The 18,627-nt window shown below is 40.7% G+C and overlaps 1 protein-coding gene across 6 annotated transcripts in view; it reads right to left on the bottom strand.

Annotated features, from left to right (window-relative positions):
• The window catches only part of BMPER (BMP binding endothelial regulator), a 160,616-nt gene that overhangs the window by 123,575 nt on the left and 18,414 nt on the right, over positions 1-18,627 (bottom strand). For 5 of the 6 annotated variants that reach the window (XM_066992259.1, XM_066992260.1, XM_048075536.2 and 2 more), the window contains one exon: positions 2,272-2,371. In XM_066992259.1, coding sequence (XP_066848360.1) covers positions 2,272-2,371 — 100 coding nt within the window. Of the gene's footprint in view, positions 1-2,271; positions 2,372-2,845; positions 2,993-18,627 lie in introns of those variants that run through there. The other variant, XM_048075537.2, reaches the window with a different exon arrangement.

Genomic DNA, 18,627 nt, shown 5'->3' with positions numbered 1-18,627 from the left:
CTTTGCAACGTTTTGTTCGGGTTTAGATGAAATGCAACTAGTAAAAATCACTGTTTCCTTTTTCCTGCCTGTGTTCCCTATGGGCATTCTGGCAGCCTGACAAAATAGTAACTGAGAACAAATGCTGCAGGGCCAAGTCTCGGCTGCAGCTGAACTCCGCACTGGGAGTGCCGGAGAGCTGTTGGGACACCAAAAGGAGCTGAAGCACTACGCAGCCAGGCTGGTGTTCACACCCTTCATTCTCCAAATACTTCCCAGAGGACACTTGTTTCAGATTTTTGCACAGAACTGAACAGAAACTTCAGCAGTGTTCAGAAGAGCAGGAGAGCAAGAAACTTCCTCAGAGTGAAGGTGGTTCCATCAGTCTTTTCCTAGGGCACCAGAGCAATCCAGTGACAATGTGTGGTGTTGCGACTGCTGTAGTTGTACAAGTGTATATTTAGCTTTACTTTTCAGAAAGGAAAAAAAAAGTGTTTCTCTACAAACTTGAGACTGATTAGTTTCTTTAGGAGCTTTTGGTGAAGAACCTTGTTGGATACCTATTAGAAATCTAGAAAGACATCAGCTGTCTATATTTTTAACTGACCCCTTCAATGGACTCTAGCAGTTTTGTAAGACATAGCACTTCCCACTGCCATCACAATTACCCATTCGCCTCCTAACTCTATTTTTTTTGTATAAATTTTATTATTTTTCTTGTTAGAGATATCAGACATACCAATCTGCAGATACCAGGCTCAAGCCTATTAGCAATGTTCTGTAGGTACTCACCCCAATTCAGTATAAACTGAAAATCTTACAAGGAATCTGAATTAAAATTTCTATCTAATGATAATAGCCTGTACAAACTAATACCTGTATCTTCAACTTTGGAACACTGACATTTGTTTAATGCAGAATCATTTTGTATGCATAAATACACACATGCATATGCACGCATACAAAACTTTCAGGCAATTTACAAACTACGCATTCCTTTATCAAAATGAAGAATTAATCTCCATCACAATCAAACAATATTTAGGCATCATTTGCTATAAATCTGACACTAAATACAACTTGATAAAATAAATTATATTTATGTGAAAAATGACTAAAAATTCTGTGAAACATAACGCTTTTTTTTCCCCCCTTTTTCCATTTAATTTCCTTTTCTTTCAAGCGCCAGAATTTTAGACAAATCTTTGGACTGAGACTTGCTAATAATATTCTAAAGTTGCAGCACAGAAGCAAAGCAAAGCCCAGTTAGCACACCCCTACAGCCATCCAGGAAAAGCACATATCCATCATGTCTCTTCCATGTGAATTTCAGTGTAATCTGTTTTCCTGCATTTGTATTTCTCCTGGGAAGGCAATAAACGCTTGCATTTCCCAACAATTTATCCAACCCCATCTCCCTCCCAAAACCACTCTATCACCACTGGGGAATTACACAACAGAGAAAAATAAAGAAAAGTAAAGCTGACTGAATCCAGCATTTTCCACCTCATGGACAGTGCAAGCAGTCTCTCAGCAAAATTAGTGTTTTATAGAATATTACTTACTGGATCAGTATTAAAAAAAAAAAAAGATTTTTCAGTATACAAAGACTGTTTTGCAACTTAATCTACTTGCACATTTTTTCATGTGAATTAATATAGTAATTGCATACCATACACGTTCAAACAATTAAGTTGTTTATTATTTGAGATCCGATAATTAGCTCATTCTAAAGAGCTTTCAAGATACAGTGTTTGTCAAGAAATAGATACATAATGCTTGGATTGCAGCCTGCTTTGGCTTTAACAAAAACATCCACAATATTATTATTTGAATCAGGAAATATTTAGTAAAATTAATAGAATTTGGTTTGTTTGTATCTTAATAATTATTATGCTTTTTGTTAATAGCAAGCATGATTCCTCTTACATACCACATGAGGAATTCTTATGTGCTTGTAACTATAATCAGTTTGATTTTGAACTAAAATATTTCCAATAAAGTTAGAGCAGGAGATATCACTCAAAAGACTGACAACATACCAGCAAAGTACAGTCAATATGTATTTCTAAAGGATTATCATTGCACAAGAACTAATAATCACGAGGTGAATATGTGAATTTATGAATCTTCATCAGCTTTTTAAATATATGGATTATAACTGTGGTTATTGTCTTTCTGAAGTTTTTGGTGTCCAGCTGAGAAGCTTCCAAATTTGCCCTGTCTCTGGCAACATAAATTTGAACTGATAACATTTTTTAAAAGACAGAAATAAGAGGAAGAGAACCACACCTTTGCAGCGTTCACAGCAAGCTCCTCTCTGCTTAATGATGAGAGCACAATCCTTGGAAAGCGTGGGACACTTCTCTCTTTTGCATGTCACTTCCTTATTCTGGAGAAAAAAAAAAAAGAAAGAAAAAAGATATTCTATATAAATCAAATCCACTGCTCAGTTTCTTGCAACTCAGAAAATACTATGTGAGCCTAACAATCTGCTCTCTTGCTTCAGGAGAAATCTGATTGAAAACACCTTTCTGCCCTTGAAGGAATGCAGTAGAAGACAGCTTCTGAATTATTCAGGAGCATAAGTGAATGGAGTTTAAAGCCCACTAAAACAGTAACTCATAATCACTACACATCATAGTACAGAAAATGTGTCCTATTGAAGACCACTTTACTTAGACAGACAGCTAGCTACATGATGTGCTTGTTAAAATATTCTTGAGGTGTTGCCCCATGAACTACAGAGTTCAGGAGTCATTTTTCATGCTGACATAAGGACAGACAGATGCAGAAGAGGTGGCAACCTTAGAGAAAACAAAACTGTCTAGCAGCACTGAAAATCATTTTTAGCTAGCAGTATTACCTGACTATCCAGAGGTCCTTCAAAAGAGGCGGCTATTACTGTACTATAAAAGAAAACACTGTAATTCATCTCTTTCTCCCCAAAATGCTTAGAATCAATGAAGCAATACAAGCAGGTAGAATCACTGTACATTATAGTATCATCTTTCTATGGCAAAAAGCCAGTAATTATGAAGGCCAAAGAGCACATTGATCATACTAAGAAACATCAGTATAGGTTGTATGACAATGAACACAAGAGCACAGGAAACATTACATTTATAGCCTGGCTTTATCCCATGGTACCAACTGTTCTGGATAGCCCTACCTTTTAAAAAACGGCAAAAAACAAATACTTTGTTTTGTTGTTTTTTTAAAGTCAAATTTTGCTTCCTGAAATTCCTGACTGAAAGTAGCCCTCTGAAGTAACCTCCACCTATAATTAGTAGCTCAGTTCATTAAGTGACACAGGTGGCCATTACTAGATGTAAGCACCCCCCTTACCCAATCTCGTGACTTAATTAGAGACCAAAAAATTAAAGGGCTAGAAAAATGTAAATCATAAAACTAAACCATGCTTTCCAGTCCTTTTCTTCTGCTCCCTGTGGCCTCATTCAAGGTGCCTGTGAAGGATAACACGCAGCTTTTATTACACTCCAGCCCTTTGTCTAAAATCAGAGGTTTATTTTCTTCAAAGTCACTGCCTGATCTGACGGAAGCTTTAAAGGCTCTCCAGTCTTATCAGTGTAAATGAGGAATAACTCTAGCCAAGCCAGTGTGAAATCAGTAAATGCGAATGTAGCCTTAAATTGCTGCTTGGCTGAAGAGCAGCTGCAGCAACATGAACAACTACTGTAAAGAGACAGGTCAATGCTAGTCACCGACACATGCTGGCTGCTTTGCATCACTCTAGCATTGCAGAGCAACCATAAATGCAATTTAACAGGCTAGTTAAGCTGAATTTATGACAGTGCTCTAGTTTTGGGTTGGCACAAGGCAGCCACATCAGCAAGACTGGCTCAGCAACTTCTTTTTAGAGGTGAAATTCAGGGTGAAATTCTGATTTTCTTTACATGAACATAGTGTCCCTAATTTTGCCTTATGTCAGCCTGCTAAAGGACAGCAGAAACAACTTTACTGAATCTACTATGCACAGTCTGTATTTTGAAGGGTTCTGCTAAGATCTGACTCTCTTTAACAAGAATTTGTTCAATAAAAGATTTAATAAGCCTAGTGACCCTGTTACCTTTACGTGCACGACAGTCTTCTGCACGGTGAAAGTGGTCTGAAGGAAAAGCAAAATCCTGTTTGTAGTATACTCCTTTGGAGAACATGATTTACCTAGCTGGGACATGTCATGGACCCATGGGATGTATAATACACGGTGTCCCTCTGGGCCAACCGAGCTGGGTAGAACCCATGTTGTGGGGCTCGTCAGGCAGCTGCCACTCAGACTTCCTGAGGATGAAATCTCTGTTGAGGATGGCAAAAAGAGGAACAAGGCGTAAAACAGCTCCATATTGCTTTTTGTTCCCTGACTCACAGGGGCCTCCTAAAATTGTAGAATATTCCGAGCTGGAAGGGATCTACAAGGATTGTCAGGTCCAACTCCTGGCTCCATGCAGGACTACCTAAAAATTAAACCATATGTCTGAGAGCATTGTCCAAACACTTCTTAACTCTGGCAGGCTTGCTGTTGGACTCCTGGGACAAACATCTCCTGCAGCCTGAATTCCGAACTAGCTTCTCCCCTTTTCTCCTAAGCATGGCCTCCCTCTGCCCTAAGGTACATCCTGAGTTGATCATTTCTTGACAGGAAGTCTTCCTAAGGATGACCCTAACACATATATTTAAACAGGTGGTATTTGCTAGATAGCATTCCAAACTAAAAGTCTCCTATTTGGCCTGGATCACTTCAATCAGAAATCATCTCTGCGAAGTTTGGTACCATTGAGCCAACCAAGGGTGGGCAGCCAAATTTGGATCTCACTCTTCTTCCCTTATCATCAGCAGCACCAGTGGCTAAACCCCAAACTCAGAACAGAAGATTTTGTAGTTCATGACTTGCTGCTGAGGGCAGTTTTATATCAAGCAGCTGTTCCACAAAAAGCACATTAGTGGCCCAAGGTTCAGCACTGGGAACTGAAGGGTCCTCACCCCTCGGAGGGTGCCTTTAGCAGTAGGCTACACATTCATATCCCAGTAGACCTAGAATTACTTGCTGCTCAGTGGCCCAGCTTCAGCAGAAGAGGTGCTTGTCCCTCACACTCCCAAAGGCCATGGGTCCTGACAGCAAACATACTTGTGGGGAAAGTGGGAGATGAGTCTTTGAATTGCCTCCAGAGGCGGCAGGCACCGAACCTGGATTGCCATCTCAACAGTGAGTCGCTACAGCATAGTGCTAAAAGGTGGAGACGAGACGAGGTTCTACATTTACCCCACTTTTCTTTTAAGAAAGAAAGAAAACAAACAAACAGACAAACAAAATAAAACAACAACAACCAAAAAAAAAAAAAAAGCAGGATCAGCTCTGTCCTTTGGAGAAAAAGGTGCAGCCTCCTGCCTGCAAGATCAGCTCTGTGTATCCCAGGTAAACAGAGCCAATCCTTTGCCACCATAAGAAGGACAGCTAAGCCTGAAGCAGGGTGGTATTCACAAACCTGATGTTCCTCCTCCTCTCTAAGCTGTTGTTGCAGTTGAGCCCCAGACAGCTCAGAAACTGGCTGTGTCAGATGCCAGCCTAAGGTGTCTAACTCTCTATGCAAGCAAAACATGGAAAAATAGGCCAGAAGATGTGGAGGAAAGGGTTAATACCATGCTGATCCATCATAGGACAGCAGCAGCAGATAAAACAGGGCTGGTAAATCATTGTTTAGTCTATTGCAGTCAGGCATTATCCACTGCAGATCTCACAGGCTCATGGGGTGTAAAAGTACAGGGATAAAACAAAGAGCAATTGTCACTAGGAGCTTTTTTTTTTTCGCCCTGTCATCCAAAACATTGCTCTTAATGCGTACTGTCCATCTGCTTATTTCAATTTTGCTGCCTCCTTCCCTCCCATTTCACAAGGGCAGAGGGGAGTGTGAAAGCAAATGGACTTTAGCAACAAATCCTTTCCTTCCAAATGCATCCCCTCCTACTCCCAGTAAGCATAACATTTCAATACTTGTCCCAGCCATACATTAGATAGTTGCTAAGTAGCTGCATGCAGGAGAGCTGTATTACCAAACCTCCTTCTGTGTTGTCAACAGTGTCTACGGAGTTGTTGAAAGCTCTCAGATACTTTGATTTTTGCTGTTCTTAAGAGAAAACTTCTTAGACGGCAACATTCAGAAGCCAACAGTTATGGGAGGGTAGGGGATTTTTTTCCTTTTGTTTAAAGGACATGCACTCTGGCACTCAGAAGTGCGGAAGAGACACATGGCTCATAAATACATAAACCATTTGCTAAATCAGAAACCTGGGAGTCAGTCAAAATCCATAACAGGATCCCAAGATTCATAATAAATAACTTTTAATTATAGTCCTGCACAATAGTTATTTTAAACAGATGGTTTATAGATTCACATCTGGGATTTTTTTTTTTTAATTTAGTGCTCAGGCACACACACACACAGAAAGGGAGAGAACATCACAAGACCTCAGATAAGGCTTTTATTAGTGTTGGAAAAATACGTATTTTTTAAAAGAGGTCAGGCTGATCCAGAACAATGCTGCCACAGCTGACGCAACTCCCCAGCGAGCACTCGGTAAAGGCTTTGCACTGAAATCTCAGGCTCCCTAGAAAAGGAAAACTTAGGAAAGTGCTGGAGCATCACCCTGGACCCTTCATCTGCCCTCACAGAGCCTGACAGCGAAGAACTTGCTTTTCAATGTGCCTGGGGGTAGATCAGAAAGTTTTGTTGGGTGCCCATGTTTCTCCAGTCTCCCACATTTTGCCAGTGGGAACCAAAGGTCTCTTCTTGAACTTGGCTTGCAAAGGTGATGTCAAATTCCTGTACAGGACAGATACATTAACCAGAGCTTATACTGATGTTGCTGCCCCATGTTGCCTTTACTGCAACCCACTCTCAACACAATTTGTTCACCTTCCACACGCACCTCGTATTTTTACCTTCCATCAAAGACCCCTGCACAAAATAACCCAGTCTGGTGACAAAATATATCAAACTAACAGCCTTAAACTCATGTGGTACAGTTAAATAAAATGCCAACATGAAAAGAAAAAGAAAAAAAAAAACTAAAAATAAATCTGAATATTTGGCAGGGATCTTAGAGAGGATGAGTGCCAAACCACAGCTTGGAAGCCGCAGCCAACTTTCTGCAGGGTTCCCCACTGGGCTCCAGACGGCTCACAGCAGCCACCAGGAGGATGGCTCTTTTCAACCTGGATTTGGCTTGGAGGAAAAAAATCAGGAATCCACTTCATTTCTTCAGGGCTACACCCGTCAACAGTATTGCGAGCCCACAGCTTGGCTGTTGGCTGTGGAAGACCTCGCAGATGTGGATTCTCAGGGGGCTTGATTTCCAATGCAAAATCCTCCCTCCCCCCCTCCCCCTTTTTATGTAAATGCATTTCTGATATCCTGAGAATATTGGGTATTTATGATGAACAGGAAAAATGATGCTTAAATTGTCATTTAACCAAAAAAGGCTGTACAGAGAGAGATTGTAAAAGCCACACGGACAGATTTGCTAGAAGTATGAACTATCATTAATGGCTAATACTGAAAACATTCATTTCTGACCATTATTCATCACAGTACCTCTATGATGCTCATTAGTAACTCTCACTGAGTCCTCCTCCCTGAGTAGCTCAGAGTGTCCTGAAGTTCCTGCAAGAAGCCTGTGGGATCATCCTCCAAAACAATAACAATTTTCAAACAATGGCAAAAGCTACCCCCAGGGAATTTGGGATGCAGCTTTCAGATGTGCACATATGACCTTGGGAGAAGAAAGAGCCATTTAAAATGAATGAGGCCGGTGCACTCAAGTCCCTTAGGCAACATCCCCACTGAGAGGTGCAGGACAGGCTGAAGCACGAGTTGAAGCACACTGCACACCACCACCCACACACTGCTGGCTCTCTTCCAGATATTGCACACAGCCAGGGCATACTCACAAGCGTCCATGAAGCCATGCTCGCTCTGTATGAGCCACAGGAGCAAGGGTTTGGACCAGCGCTGGCCACAGGCTCTGTCCCTCAGCAAAACTGGGGAGCATAGGCTCCCAGCTGCGTGTCTGCACCCATGCTTACGTGCAGACAGCCCCCGATGTTGGGCCAACCTGAACTCGAGAACAGGCTCAGACACGTGCATAACTCATGGTCTAGACAAATCCTGAGGCACTTTCTGAAAATGCTACCCCTTCTCCTTTGGCACTCTTGACAGGAACTTCATGTCTCAGGGCCAATTTGCGAACTTCCCTTTAACTGGTGGAGCTGATGCAAGTAGGCAATCCTTGCTAAGTGCTGTGGGCCTGCTGTCTGCAGTGACTGTTTCACTTCCTGAGTAGGAACTGTAGACTTAGGCCTTGGGGAGCAGACACCACTTCCCAAGGAGAGAGGTTTGCAGACATTTCAGACCACTGTCAAGGGAGGGCAGGAAAAGGACTCATTTCCCTTGTTCTCCTCCAATTATCTATTTTTCTTTTCCTTGCAAAAACAAATTTTATGGGTACAATAACAAAAATGGTTTAGCACACTAAATGTTCCTTTAAATTCAAGGTGGAAAAGATATTCCCGTATGTGGCCATTTTCTGCAAAATAATACAGGTGTCTTTGTTTACTCACATAAACCCACAAACACCAAGGCACATACACTTCACTGTAGAGAGACAGAAATCCTATTAATTTTAAGCATATCTTTAATTTTAATGGTACAACTCACAACAATGCAGCCAAACATACGTTTCAGTACTTCCAGCGTCAAGGCCTTGCCCATGGTACAACACAACGAAGACTTCAGCACGAATTGCATTAGACAGATGCAAATGACAGTATTTCGTCAGGAATAAAATACATCAGTTCAACCCAAAGGGCCTCTTTTTCCTTTACTGTGCAGTGCACATGGTAGCCTCCAATTCACTCCCTCATCCCTGTAATCTCTATTTTTTTGTCCTCCCTGCTCAGGAGGAAGCTGCAGCTCTTGGTGGTGGTACCAGCCACCACCTCCTGAATTCGAGCTCTCCCCACTCCCTAGGAAATGGGATTAAAGCGAAGGCCCTGCTGAAAGATGACACCAAATTTCACCGCAAATGGGTGTTCCCCACCACTGTGAGGAACACATTAGTATGTGCAAGTCATTCAGGACACATCACTCACAACCCCTTACAGACTGAACAGATACTTTTTTTCAGTGTGTTTAATGATGATTACCAGCATGAGGAAAGTGACCTCTGTGGCCTGCTTCAGTCCTGATCTCCCCTGACAGCAGCCTGCTGCACTGTTATGTGGTGAAAGGAAGGCGCTCTTCTCCTACACTCACTTGTGTTAGTGCAACTGCAGAGACTGCAGCTGGGATCAGGGTCCTGTAACATCAGACATCACCTCAGCACATGGTAAGAGCAGATCTCTGCTCCAGAGAGCTTATCAACAAAGTTGGCACAGCTGGACAAAATGACCATAAATGCACATTAAGTCAGAAAGCCAGAACAGGATCCAGGCCTCTTAGCTCTCCACCTCCCCATCTCCACCTCCACTTTAAGTGTCGCTAGCATTACATCTCTTTAACTACACAACTAAAGGCAAAACTTCATGAGACAACAGAATAGCGTATGAGCGTCTTCTAGCAATAAAAGACAAGGTCTTCAGAAATTCCCAGCAGTTTGTATTGCAGTCCAAAAAACTACCAATAGTTATCCAGGGTCAAACTCTGAGGTTCTTGTTGGGGACCACACCTCTGCAATTCATGAGATTCGTGCATTTAGAATTCACATCTTTTTCCCTTTTCTATGTTTTCAACAACAACTGAAAAAAGTGTTTTTGTTCTGTCTTGTCTGAAAAATTAACATTAACTTAGTCCCATCAATACAGCCTCTCATCAGGGTGCTTCTTTTTTCTTAACTATTGCCATCCCGGTTGTACAGACTATTCTCATTTAATTTTCCAACACACTTATTGCCAATGAGAGAATGCAAAGTGATGGAAATTGGAGGGGGGGGGAAAAAAAAAAAAAGGCATCAAAATATAAGTCCATCAGTTCAGAATTCCTGTTTTTGGATGAGTTCACAACATCTATTACAGGTCAAATACTGATTGATGGTAATTTCTCTTCTACTGATGTAAATTAAAACTTAATTTGGCTTTTATTTAAAATTTAACTTAAATTTAAATTAAATAACTTTAAATTTAATTTAAATAAAATTTAAATTTAAAAAAATGATTTTATTTATGCATAGTAGAAATTACTTCATCACATTTTTATGGGCTAAATCTACAAATATATGTTGTCCAAACAATAGTTACCTGTCATTGTATCTTTATTGCCTTCTGTGTCTGACATCTACTTACTCAGACTTTACATTGGAGACTTAGATAGTGGCAAATACACTGGTCTTAGGTTTGAGCCTGCTCTGAAAACTTTGTACAAAGTAGCCCTTGAGGCCATGTACTTCTTAAAGAGTTTAAAAAGCCCAATGGGCCTCCTAACTTACTCTGCAACAAGTCATATCCCATGAAGAAACTCACTTCTGTACAACACAAAAACAGGGCTAGATTAAAGAAAAGGGAAGGAAAAAAAAGCAAGGTCCCCTGCTGTTCTGTCTGGCCAGAATCATGTCTTTTACTGCCCATATCCTCTAAAGGAACGATGCTCTCATGATATATTACCCTAATACATCACCAAGTGACAGTTTTCTCATGATACTGTAGCCTCAAAGATGTGATGCATGCCAGAAGCAGCAACACGAGATCTCAGCTGGAGGGGGCGGGTTGGGGGGGGTAGGAGTGGAGGGGAAGGATTTTTTATTTTCTTCCACATTTTCAATCTACAATTTATTTCTTAATTTTATTTTGTCGGAAAAAAATAATAATAAAAAAAAAATCCCTGCCAATCCCAGCTTGATAATCCAAAGGACTGTTAGAAGCTTCACAGTAAGAGCAGAGCTTTTAAACTGGAAAGCACCAAAAAAACCCCTCTTCACTTAATTGGAGTAAGTTTTGAAATAGGACCAAGATGCTTGAGGAACAACAACCAAATAAAAATAGTAGCCCAGAAGAAAGCAACAAGAGTCTGTTCTCTATTATAAAATTATGTCGGGAAGAAGCCTCCAGACACTGGTGTTTTAATGAACTTGCAAGTACCCTGAGTGCTGACCATGCATTTGTTTTCTTATGCAATCTTGCCTGTGCTACACAGTGGTATTTGAGGAAAAAAAAAAAAAAAAAAGAGGTTATTCAGGGAGCAAGAGCATTTTGGCCAGGACTGTCTGAAGGGGGCAAGAGCTTTCAGGGTCTTTTTATGCTGCCTCCAGATCAGAGGGGCTCACTCCTCTTTGCTGCAGCCACTCTGTACTATTGATATGTGGGAGCATCTTCGTCCAGTTGCTGCCAGTGCAAGAAGGCTGAGGCCATGGGAAAACTTGGTCAGAAAAAGATACGCCACAATGATGTTTTATGTGACACATCTCATTCTATAAGTCTCTGCTTTAGATCCACTCAGATTCCTGATGGATGCAAAGCTTTACTGCTGTAAGAAAGAGTGTGGAATACACTGTTGGTCAAAATACTCCCCTTTGTTTTGACCAACCGCCTTGCCAAATCAGGTTTAGATTTTGACTTTCAAAGCTTCAGCCAACACTGTAGCTACTAGGAGAAAAAGCACATTTGGACTTGTGAACTAAGCAAAAGTGATATGGAAGTCATTGGGAGGAAACGAAAAGCCAAAGCTGTCAAAGTCACTTTCGCAGTCCTTTAGTTGACTTTGACCATATTTTGTGGCCTGGCCCTTGCTGCTTTTGGGCGAGATGTAGCAGCCCTCATTCACAGCACTGCTCGCTCAGCCACATGACAATACCGTTGCAGTCAATGAAACCACCCACGCAAGTTCAGAGGTTTGAGCTGAGCTCTTCAGCACAGACACATGCACAATGCCCTATGTACTGGGTAGGCCCAGTTAATTATGTGGTTATTTTTAAACGTGGCTATGGAAAGAAGTTTGCTGTCCAAAATAAGAAACTAATGTTGCACAACCACTTTCTGCTTGAAAAATCCAGTGGTTAAAACATGTTTTTGCATAATCTTTGCCTTGCAGGGACAGTTCTCACTTGAAATTTGAATTCCCTTCTTTCTGTTTAGCACATTTACAAACAAACAGATTCGGGAATGTTCAAAGCTGGTGAATCTTGACTATAACGATACATTGAATAGGAACAATGCACACAGATTTTTCTCAGCCTGTGTCCCCTTCACTCCTTCCTTTCCCCTTGCACTGCTGGAAGTAAATAAAATAAAATAAAAATAAAATCAACAACAAATAAAAAACTGTTTCTGACAAGTAAATGGAGCTGACATTAGAGCGAAACTATAAGGTGAATGGGGTACGCGCAAACCATTTGTCATCTTGACAAAGTGATTTTGAGTCACCAGTGGGACACTTTAAAGGCATCTGAACAGTTGGCCTTGACCACCAGCATTTCTTATGGTTTATAAGGGGCCCCATGGGACCAAGAACATAACCTGCTTTTGGAGGCGCCTCCTGTAGTGGTACCTCTTGATGTAAAGGCAGTGTGATATATCAGGTGCCATTAAGATCTTTGCTAGCCGATTATATTTACATAAGTATGGAGTGCAGATAACATCTTGTTAACCCAATTAATGAGACTCAAATGTCAGGAAAGGGATTATGCCTGGCTGGAAGTCCAGAGTGCTAGAAAGGCAGCCACAGATGATTTCATTGTGTGGAACAGCCCTGTTCCCTTTGAAGAGCAAGAGCTCAGGCAGCAGCACTACTACCCAGGCAGCCAGGAGGGAAACCACAGGGGAGGAGGAAAGATGGTCCAAAATCCAAAGGTTTCACACCTTTAGCATAAGCAGGACTCTTTATGATGAGAGACTTAAGTGCCATGTAAAAATAAGAACCTGGGGCTAAACTGAAGAAAACTGAGAAGTATCCTCCTGAGGTCTTAGAAACTTTTTTATTAACTGTGCCTTACTCTGCAATAAGAGAAGGTCGTCCTCATCACCGAGTCACAGCCTGATCTGCAATGGAACAAGTATAACATTTCATTACTTCACAACAAGCTGTTTTTCTCCCACAGTCTCAAACTACTCAACTGTACAACATAAGAGGAGATACTCCTGTCATCCATGAGTGACTGCAGGTCAGAGCAGTGAAACCTGAATGGCAAAGAATGAGGTACTTGGCCCCAAAATGGAGAAAGGCTCAGAGTACAGCCTTGTACTCAGTACTTCCCATCAGCTCTCTGCTCAGCATGATGGCTGTAAGAAACCCCTGTTCTGAGTTGTCTTCTCAATGGAGGACACAAGATAGTTAGCATGAGCTGCTTGGCCCAATAGCCCAGTCTAAGCAGTAGCCAGTGGGTTAACCGAGATCCTTTAATGCTAACAGTCTCATGGGTATGGCCACAAGCTGTCCACAAACACACAATAATAATATTAAGTTTCCAGAAGATGCTTAAAATCCATTTACAACTCTGGTTCCAGAGTCATACATAGCTTTCTTGGAGTCATGTCACATCCATGGACTCAACTAAAGCTCTGTCTCACCAGTAGTCTTTGCACTGTCTTGTATGAAAGAGGCAATGCCCAACAAACAGGCTGGAGCTACCTAATCATCTCTCCAGCTGGCCGCTTTCCAGTGAACCTCCCTTTTGTTGTAGATGATTTGCTTTCTTTTTCCCTTTTTGGCTCCTACCTTTGTATGTTTCCATATGTGGACTGGTTTAATTATGCCAAGAAATCTGATAATATCAAAGATAGTCATTCTATACTAAAATAATTATATACAATTCTAGGCACAGAAAACACACCCTTCTTGTAACAACATGTACATAAAACCACTCAAATTTCTTACTACCATGTCCTAGAACTCTATTTTTTTTTTTTTAAATTTCCACTACAGATTGATTTTGGGGTCAAAGAGTTTTTGCTTGAGGATTAAGAAACTTTGCCAAGTTAAACTGGACAAACACAGATATTTTTCCAGAAGCTATACAAATTGTATGCTTCTTCTATTTCCTCATTGCTTTCATGTCAGACAAGCTCTGGTTCAGTATCAGTATTATGCTACATCTTAAATATCCCCATCAGCAAGTTTCTCCAGAAATGCTTAATGCTTTTAGATCATAGGCCTTGGCCATACTTGTGTTAAAGAGGTTTCTTGCTCTGCTGCACTGACAACATTTTAATGCATAATTTTAATTGTCCAGCCTTCTTTTACCCATGGCTTTTGCAAACAATCCATCCACCGACCCTTGGTTTACAGACTAAAAAGCTTCCATGCTTTGCATTCTGCCTGCCAACATCATTTTATTCATTTGTTTTAATCAAAAGCATTTGCCAGATTGAATCACCAATCCACCTAACCCAATTAACTGCTCCAGCTCTCCCTAGAGCTGAGTATTTGGGGGTAAAATGCCAAATGTGAAAATGATCAGCCGTGCACTGCCATATGCAGAAGCAAATATTCTCTGTGAAAAGCAAATGATCAGCAGTCTCCCTGTACTAGTACAGCCAGTTGCCCTTACTAGCATTCTGGGTCCCACAGGCCATCCTTCAGCTAAAAGCCCTACCTAATGCCTAGCCACACTGCCTAGTTCCTTCCTGCCCCAATGATTCCCAAGCAGCACAATCTGGTAGTACTTCACTAAATGGCACCACCAAACCATAACCATCATGCGGCCCTCAGTGCTGTGATTTATCAGCTCCTCTCTCCTACACTATCCCTCAACCGTGCACAACCACTCAGACAGAAAAGGAGGAGACAACCTCAGGACGTCCAAGGTCTATTATTCTTCAGCCACTGAGAACTCTTAAAACAAACCAGAAAAACAGATGTCAATGTGTCATTCTTGCTGGCCACCAGAATAAATTCTGGTGGTTCCAAACTCTGGGACAGACCCAATTCCCGTTGAAGCCACTTAACATAATTTAATATGAAGTTGCTAGGAACTGTTAAAAAAACACACAACTTTTAACCAATGTGCTGTCAGAAATCTCATCTTCCTGAATGGAGCTCTAGGACACATCAGTTTGCATCCTCCTGGGCCTAAATGTCCAACCAACAGGAAGCTTCAACGTTGCAGGCTGGGTTTGATGCATACACAAGGCAGTGCCACCACCATGCAACTGGCTGCAGACACTTCATGGGAAGTAGACCTGCTCCAGAGTGAAATAGAGTATAATTGTGTCTATGCAGCTCTAAGGCAGAGTTAATAAAACCTGATACAATCTTTAGCACTGAAGCTTTGCAAATAGGTTTATTTTAAACAGGGACTCTGAAAAATTGGGGTCTCAGTTGGTCCATGAAAATACCAGATCATTTTCATCCTTTTTCTAAGTGGTGTTCTATCACACATCCATCCTTTTTGCTAACAAGAACAAATAGAGTTCCAACTCCAATGCTATTTAACATTAATGCCTTTTTCTGTAGCACTTTATGGCACAAATATATAACGCCTCCCTCTCTGAAAACTTGAAGAAACAATACAAAAATTAAAACCACAGACAGGAGGTTGATGCATGGAACAGATGAGGAGATTAATCTAGTAACACCTAAAGAGGATGAAAATCATAGCATGTGAAGGCATATTATCTTTTTTTTTTTTTCAGTGAGATAGCAGTATGCAGTCCTAGTTTAACAGCCTATTTCCCATTTTGGAGCACTATGTAAGGTAAGAGGATTCCAGACGCTGGGGAAAACTGGGGGAAAGATGGAGGGAAAAAAGGCAAAAACTGGAAAAAGAAGTCTAACAAATAAATGGGAAGAACAGACAAAAAATCCAGGTCTCAGAAAGCACACAAGGTCAGCTCCTGAGGATGACAAGAGGGGATGGGGTCCACGCTGTACTCAGAGACAGGACTCAGCACTTGATACAGCTGGATGCAAAATTATGCACAAAGCTAGATCTGACAAATGGTTAGACTAGGAACTTTTTAGCTGCAGCTTAATGCATGTGATGAAGAGGCCAAGAGGCCTCAGAGGAAGTAATTACAGCAGTTATTAGTTACAAAATGAGCAAGTACCCGTACGATAGTCATTTTAATAGTAGTATTACAGGTAAAAGCTTTTATACAATATTGTTTTTTTCTTCACAATGGCCTTTTATTTGACCATAAGCTCAATATAAAAAGGTTGCATTTTCATTTGATTTTTTGGTTGTTGCTTAATATTTTTCTTCCCTCAAAAATTTCTATTAAAACATGATGGGGAAATAAAACCAGATATTTTGTGGGGAAAAAAAATATCTATTTTTATATAGCAGCACAAAGCAGAACACCAGAAATACTGACACTGTGAACCATTCACTTACAGGACCATAATTCTTAAAAAGACCGTTAACAACTCAATGGAAGAAACTTGAAAGCTAATAAAAACTATATACAGGTAACCGTATGCTTTTAAAATGCCATTTTGATATTGGACCAGCTCTTTAATAATGTTTTTCTTATTGGCAATAAAAAAGTGCTTTAACTTAGGCTGATCCATTTTGCACTTATTGTAGACACATTCCAAAGACATTTGCAACTTATATTACATTTTTCCATTTAGTTTATGGCATTTTTGTGCCCTTCATAACTTTCCCCATATTATTTATACATTTTAAATATGTTCTTTTGTGTTTGAGCTCTCTGATCCATTAATTACACCAAAGAGAATCTCATTTCCATACTTGATGTATTGGATCTTCATCATCACTGCAGTGACATATCACCAGCGCTCTTCCAGGAGTGTTTTGCCAAGACCTATAATCAGTTCAGCACTATGTGCATATATATGTTTGCTCAACGCAGCTGACTCTATGTCAGAAATGTGCAAGTAGTGAACTCCTCACTAGCCCATGTGGTCTGAAAACAACATGAAATCACTTCAAGCCTGCAGATTTCCAGAAAGGCTTAATCACAAGCTGTCACATATGACTGTGCACTGTGTCTCCAAAATAAATGTCACGAGAAAGCATAACGAGCAGAGGGCATACATACCTATGTAGGGATATGCAAATTTCACCCAGAACGACAAGTGTTTTGAGAGGTTTTACTTCAGAGTAGCTCTGGCCTGTTCCTCTGGCTGGACACCCAGTAGCAGTTGGAGCCCTTGTTGCAGCTCAGTTTCATAGAAATCACGGAAATGCTGGATGGATGGGACCACTGGGCCAGGCAGGAGAAGTGGGGCTGAGGGCAGCACAGCGCTTTGTTCTGAAAGAAATCCTGCCTGCACACTCTGAGACTGCTCTGGGATGTGAAGTGATGTGCAGCAAGTGGACTTCAAAAGGGACACAGATGGCACAGACACATTACACAGCTATACAATCCATATTCATTCATTCCTCAGAAATGAAAATTACGTGGAGATGTTTCACATGGTCAGGGTGGCCGTATCTGTATATGGGACTACACTGACTTGAACATTGCCTCAACACCGCTCATGTAAACCTAGAGGATCAAGCCAGAGGCACCATCTTCTACCATCAGTAGTTTATGTCTCATTTTCAGACCAAAGCGTCATCTTACACACAAGCATCACATTAATTAAGAACTGAATCTACATGAGTCATACTTTAGGAGACGCTACCAAAACTGTCACCTCCAGAACAGATAATTATCCTGCTCAGGCTCTTGACTCAACTCACTTCGCACTTGCAAAACAATCTTCATATACACGTATCGTTCCTTGGTCTCTCTGAGAAAGTACATATGGGACACCCAGTTGCACCAGACATGGAGTTTTATCTGTTGTTTTTTTTGGTTGTTTTTGTTTTGTTTGTTTGTTTTTGTTTGTTTTGTTTTGTTTTCTGAGCTTATTTTGGGGTTGTTATGTTTGTTTGTTTTTTGTCGTTGTTGTTGTTTTTCCCCTCCTCCTTTAAGAGATGGCATATATATCTGTATCTTTTTTTTTTTTCAATTGGATAAAAACTAATAAAGCTTTCATCATGCTGGGGCATGTTTGGTGTTCCAGGAACCCTTTAAACACCAATCAAAACAATACTCTCTTTTGCAGTAGTATGGGGTTGAAAACTACCAGTACACTACTATATCTTAGGCTTTTTTGTCTCTTTGTTTGTTATTTTTGTGGGTGAAGAGAAAGCTGATTATATTATGCAGTAATAAAGACCAAGAATATTTAAATTGAAAGAAGATGCAGTCTTGGTAGATTCTGTAGTTGATGTATGTAAACTATTGAAATTATATTAAATAAAATAGGTATGAAAGAATTGTTTGATGATTTTTTTTTTTTAAATATGCACTACTCCACTAAAAGTCATCTGGGCTGCATTATACCTTGACGCAACAACAATTGAATCCTGATGTACGAAAACACTGCCATCTTCACTGAACATGTGTCAAACACTTGCTCTCAGGCTAGTTATGCATTTTTAGCTTGTGTATTGTGCCACAGAAATCAGCTATGTTATAGGTAAAGAATCCTAGCAAATCTAGTAGCTTTCTTGCTTTAACCTGTAATGAGGAGTTGGGTCTTTTACAGGGTACAAGGAGGACCGGGACAGAGGTTCTTTCTTCTATTTTTTGGTTTGTTGCACTTGGTTTCACTACCCAGTTGGTTCAAGCTAGGTAGAACACTACATCTTATAATGACAAATTTAACATAATTTTTTTGTGACCAAAGG

Source organism: Anser cygnoides, chromosome 2 (genome assembly GCF_040182565.1).
Source record: "Anser cygnoides isolate HZ-2024a breed goose chromosome 2, Taihu_goose_T2T_genome, whole genome shotgun sequence".
Lineage (NCBI taxonomy): Eukaryota > Metazoa > Chordata > Aves > Anseriformes > Anatidae > Anser > Anser cygnoides.
This window is presented reverse-complemented; position numbering and strand designations above follow the sequence as displayed.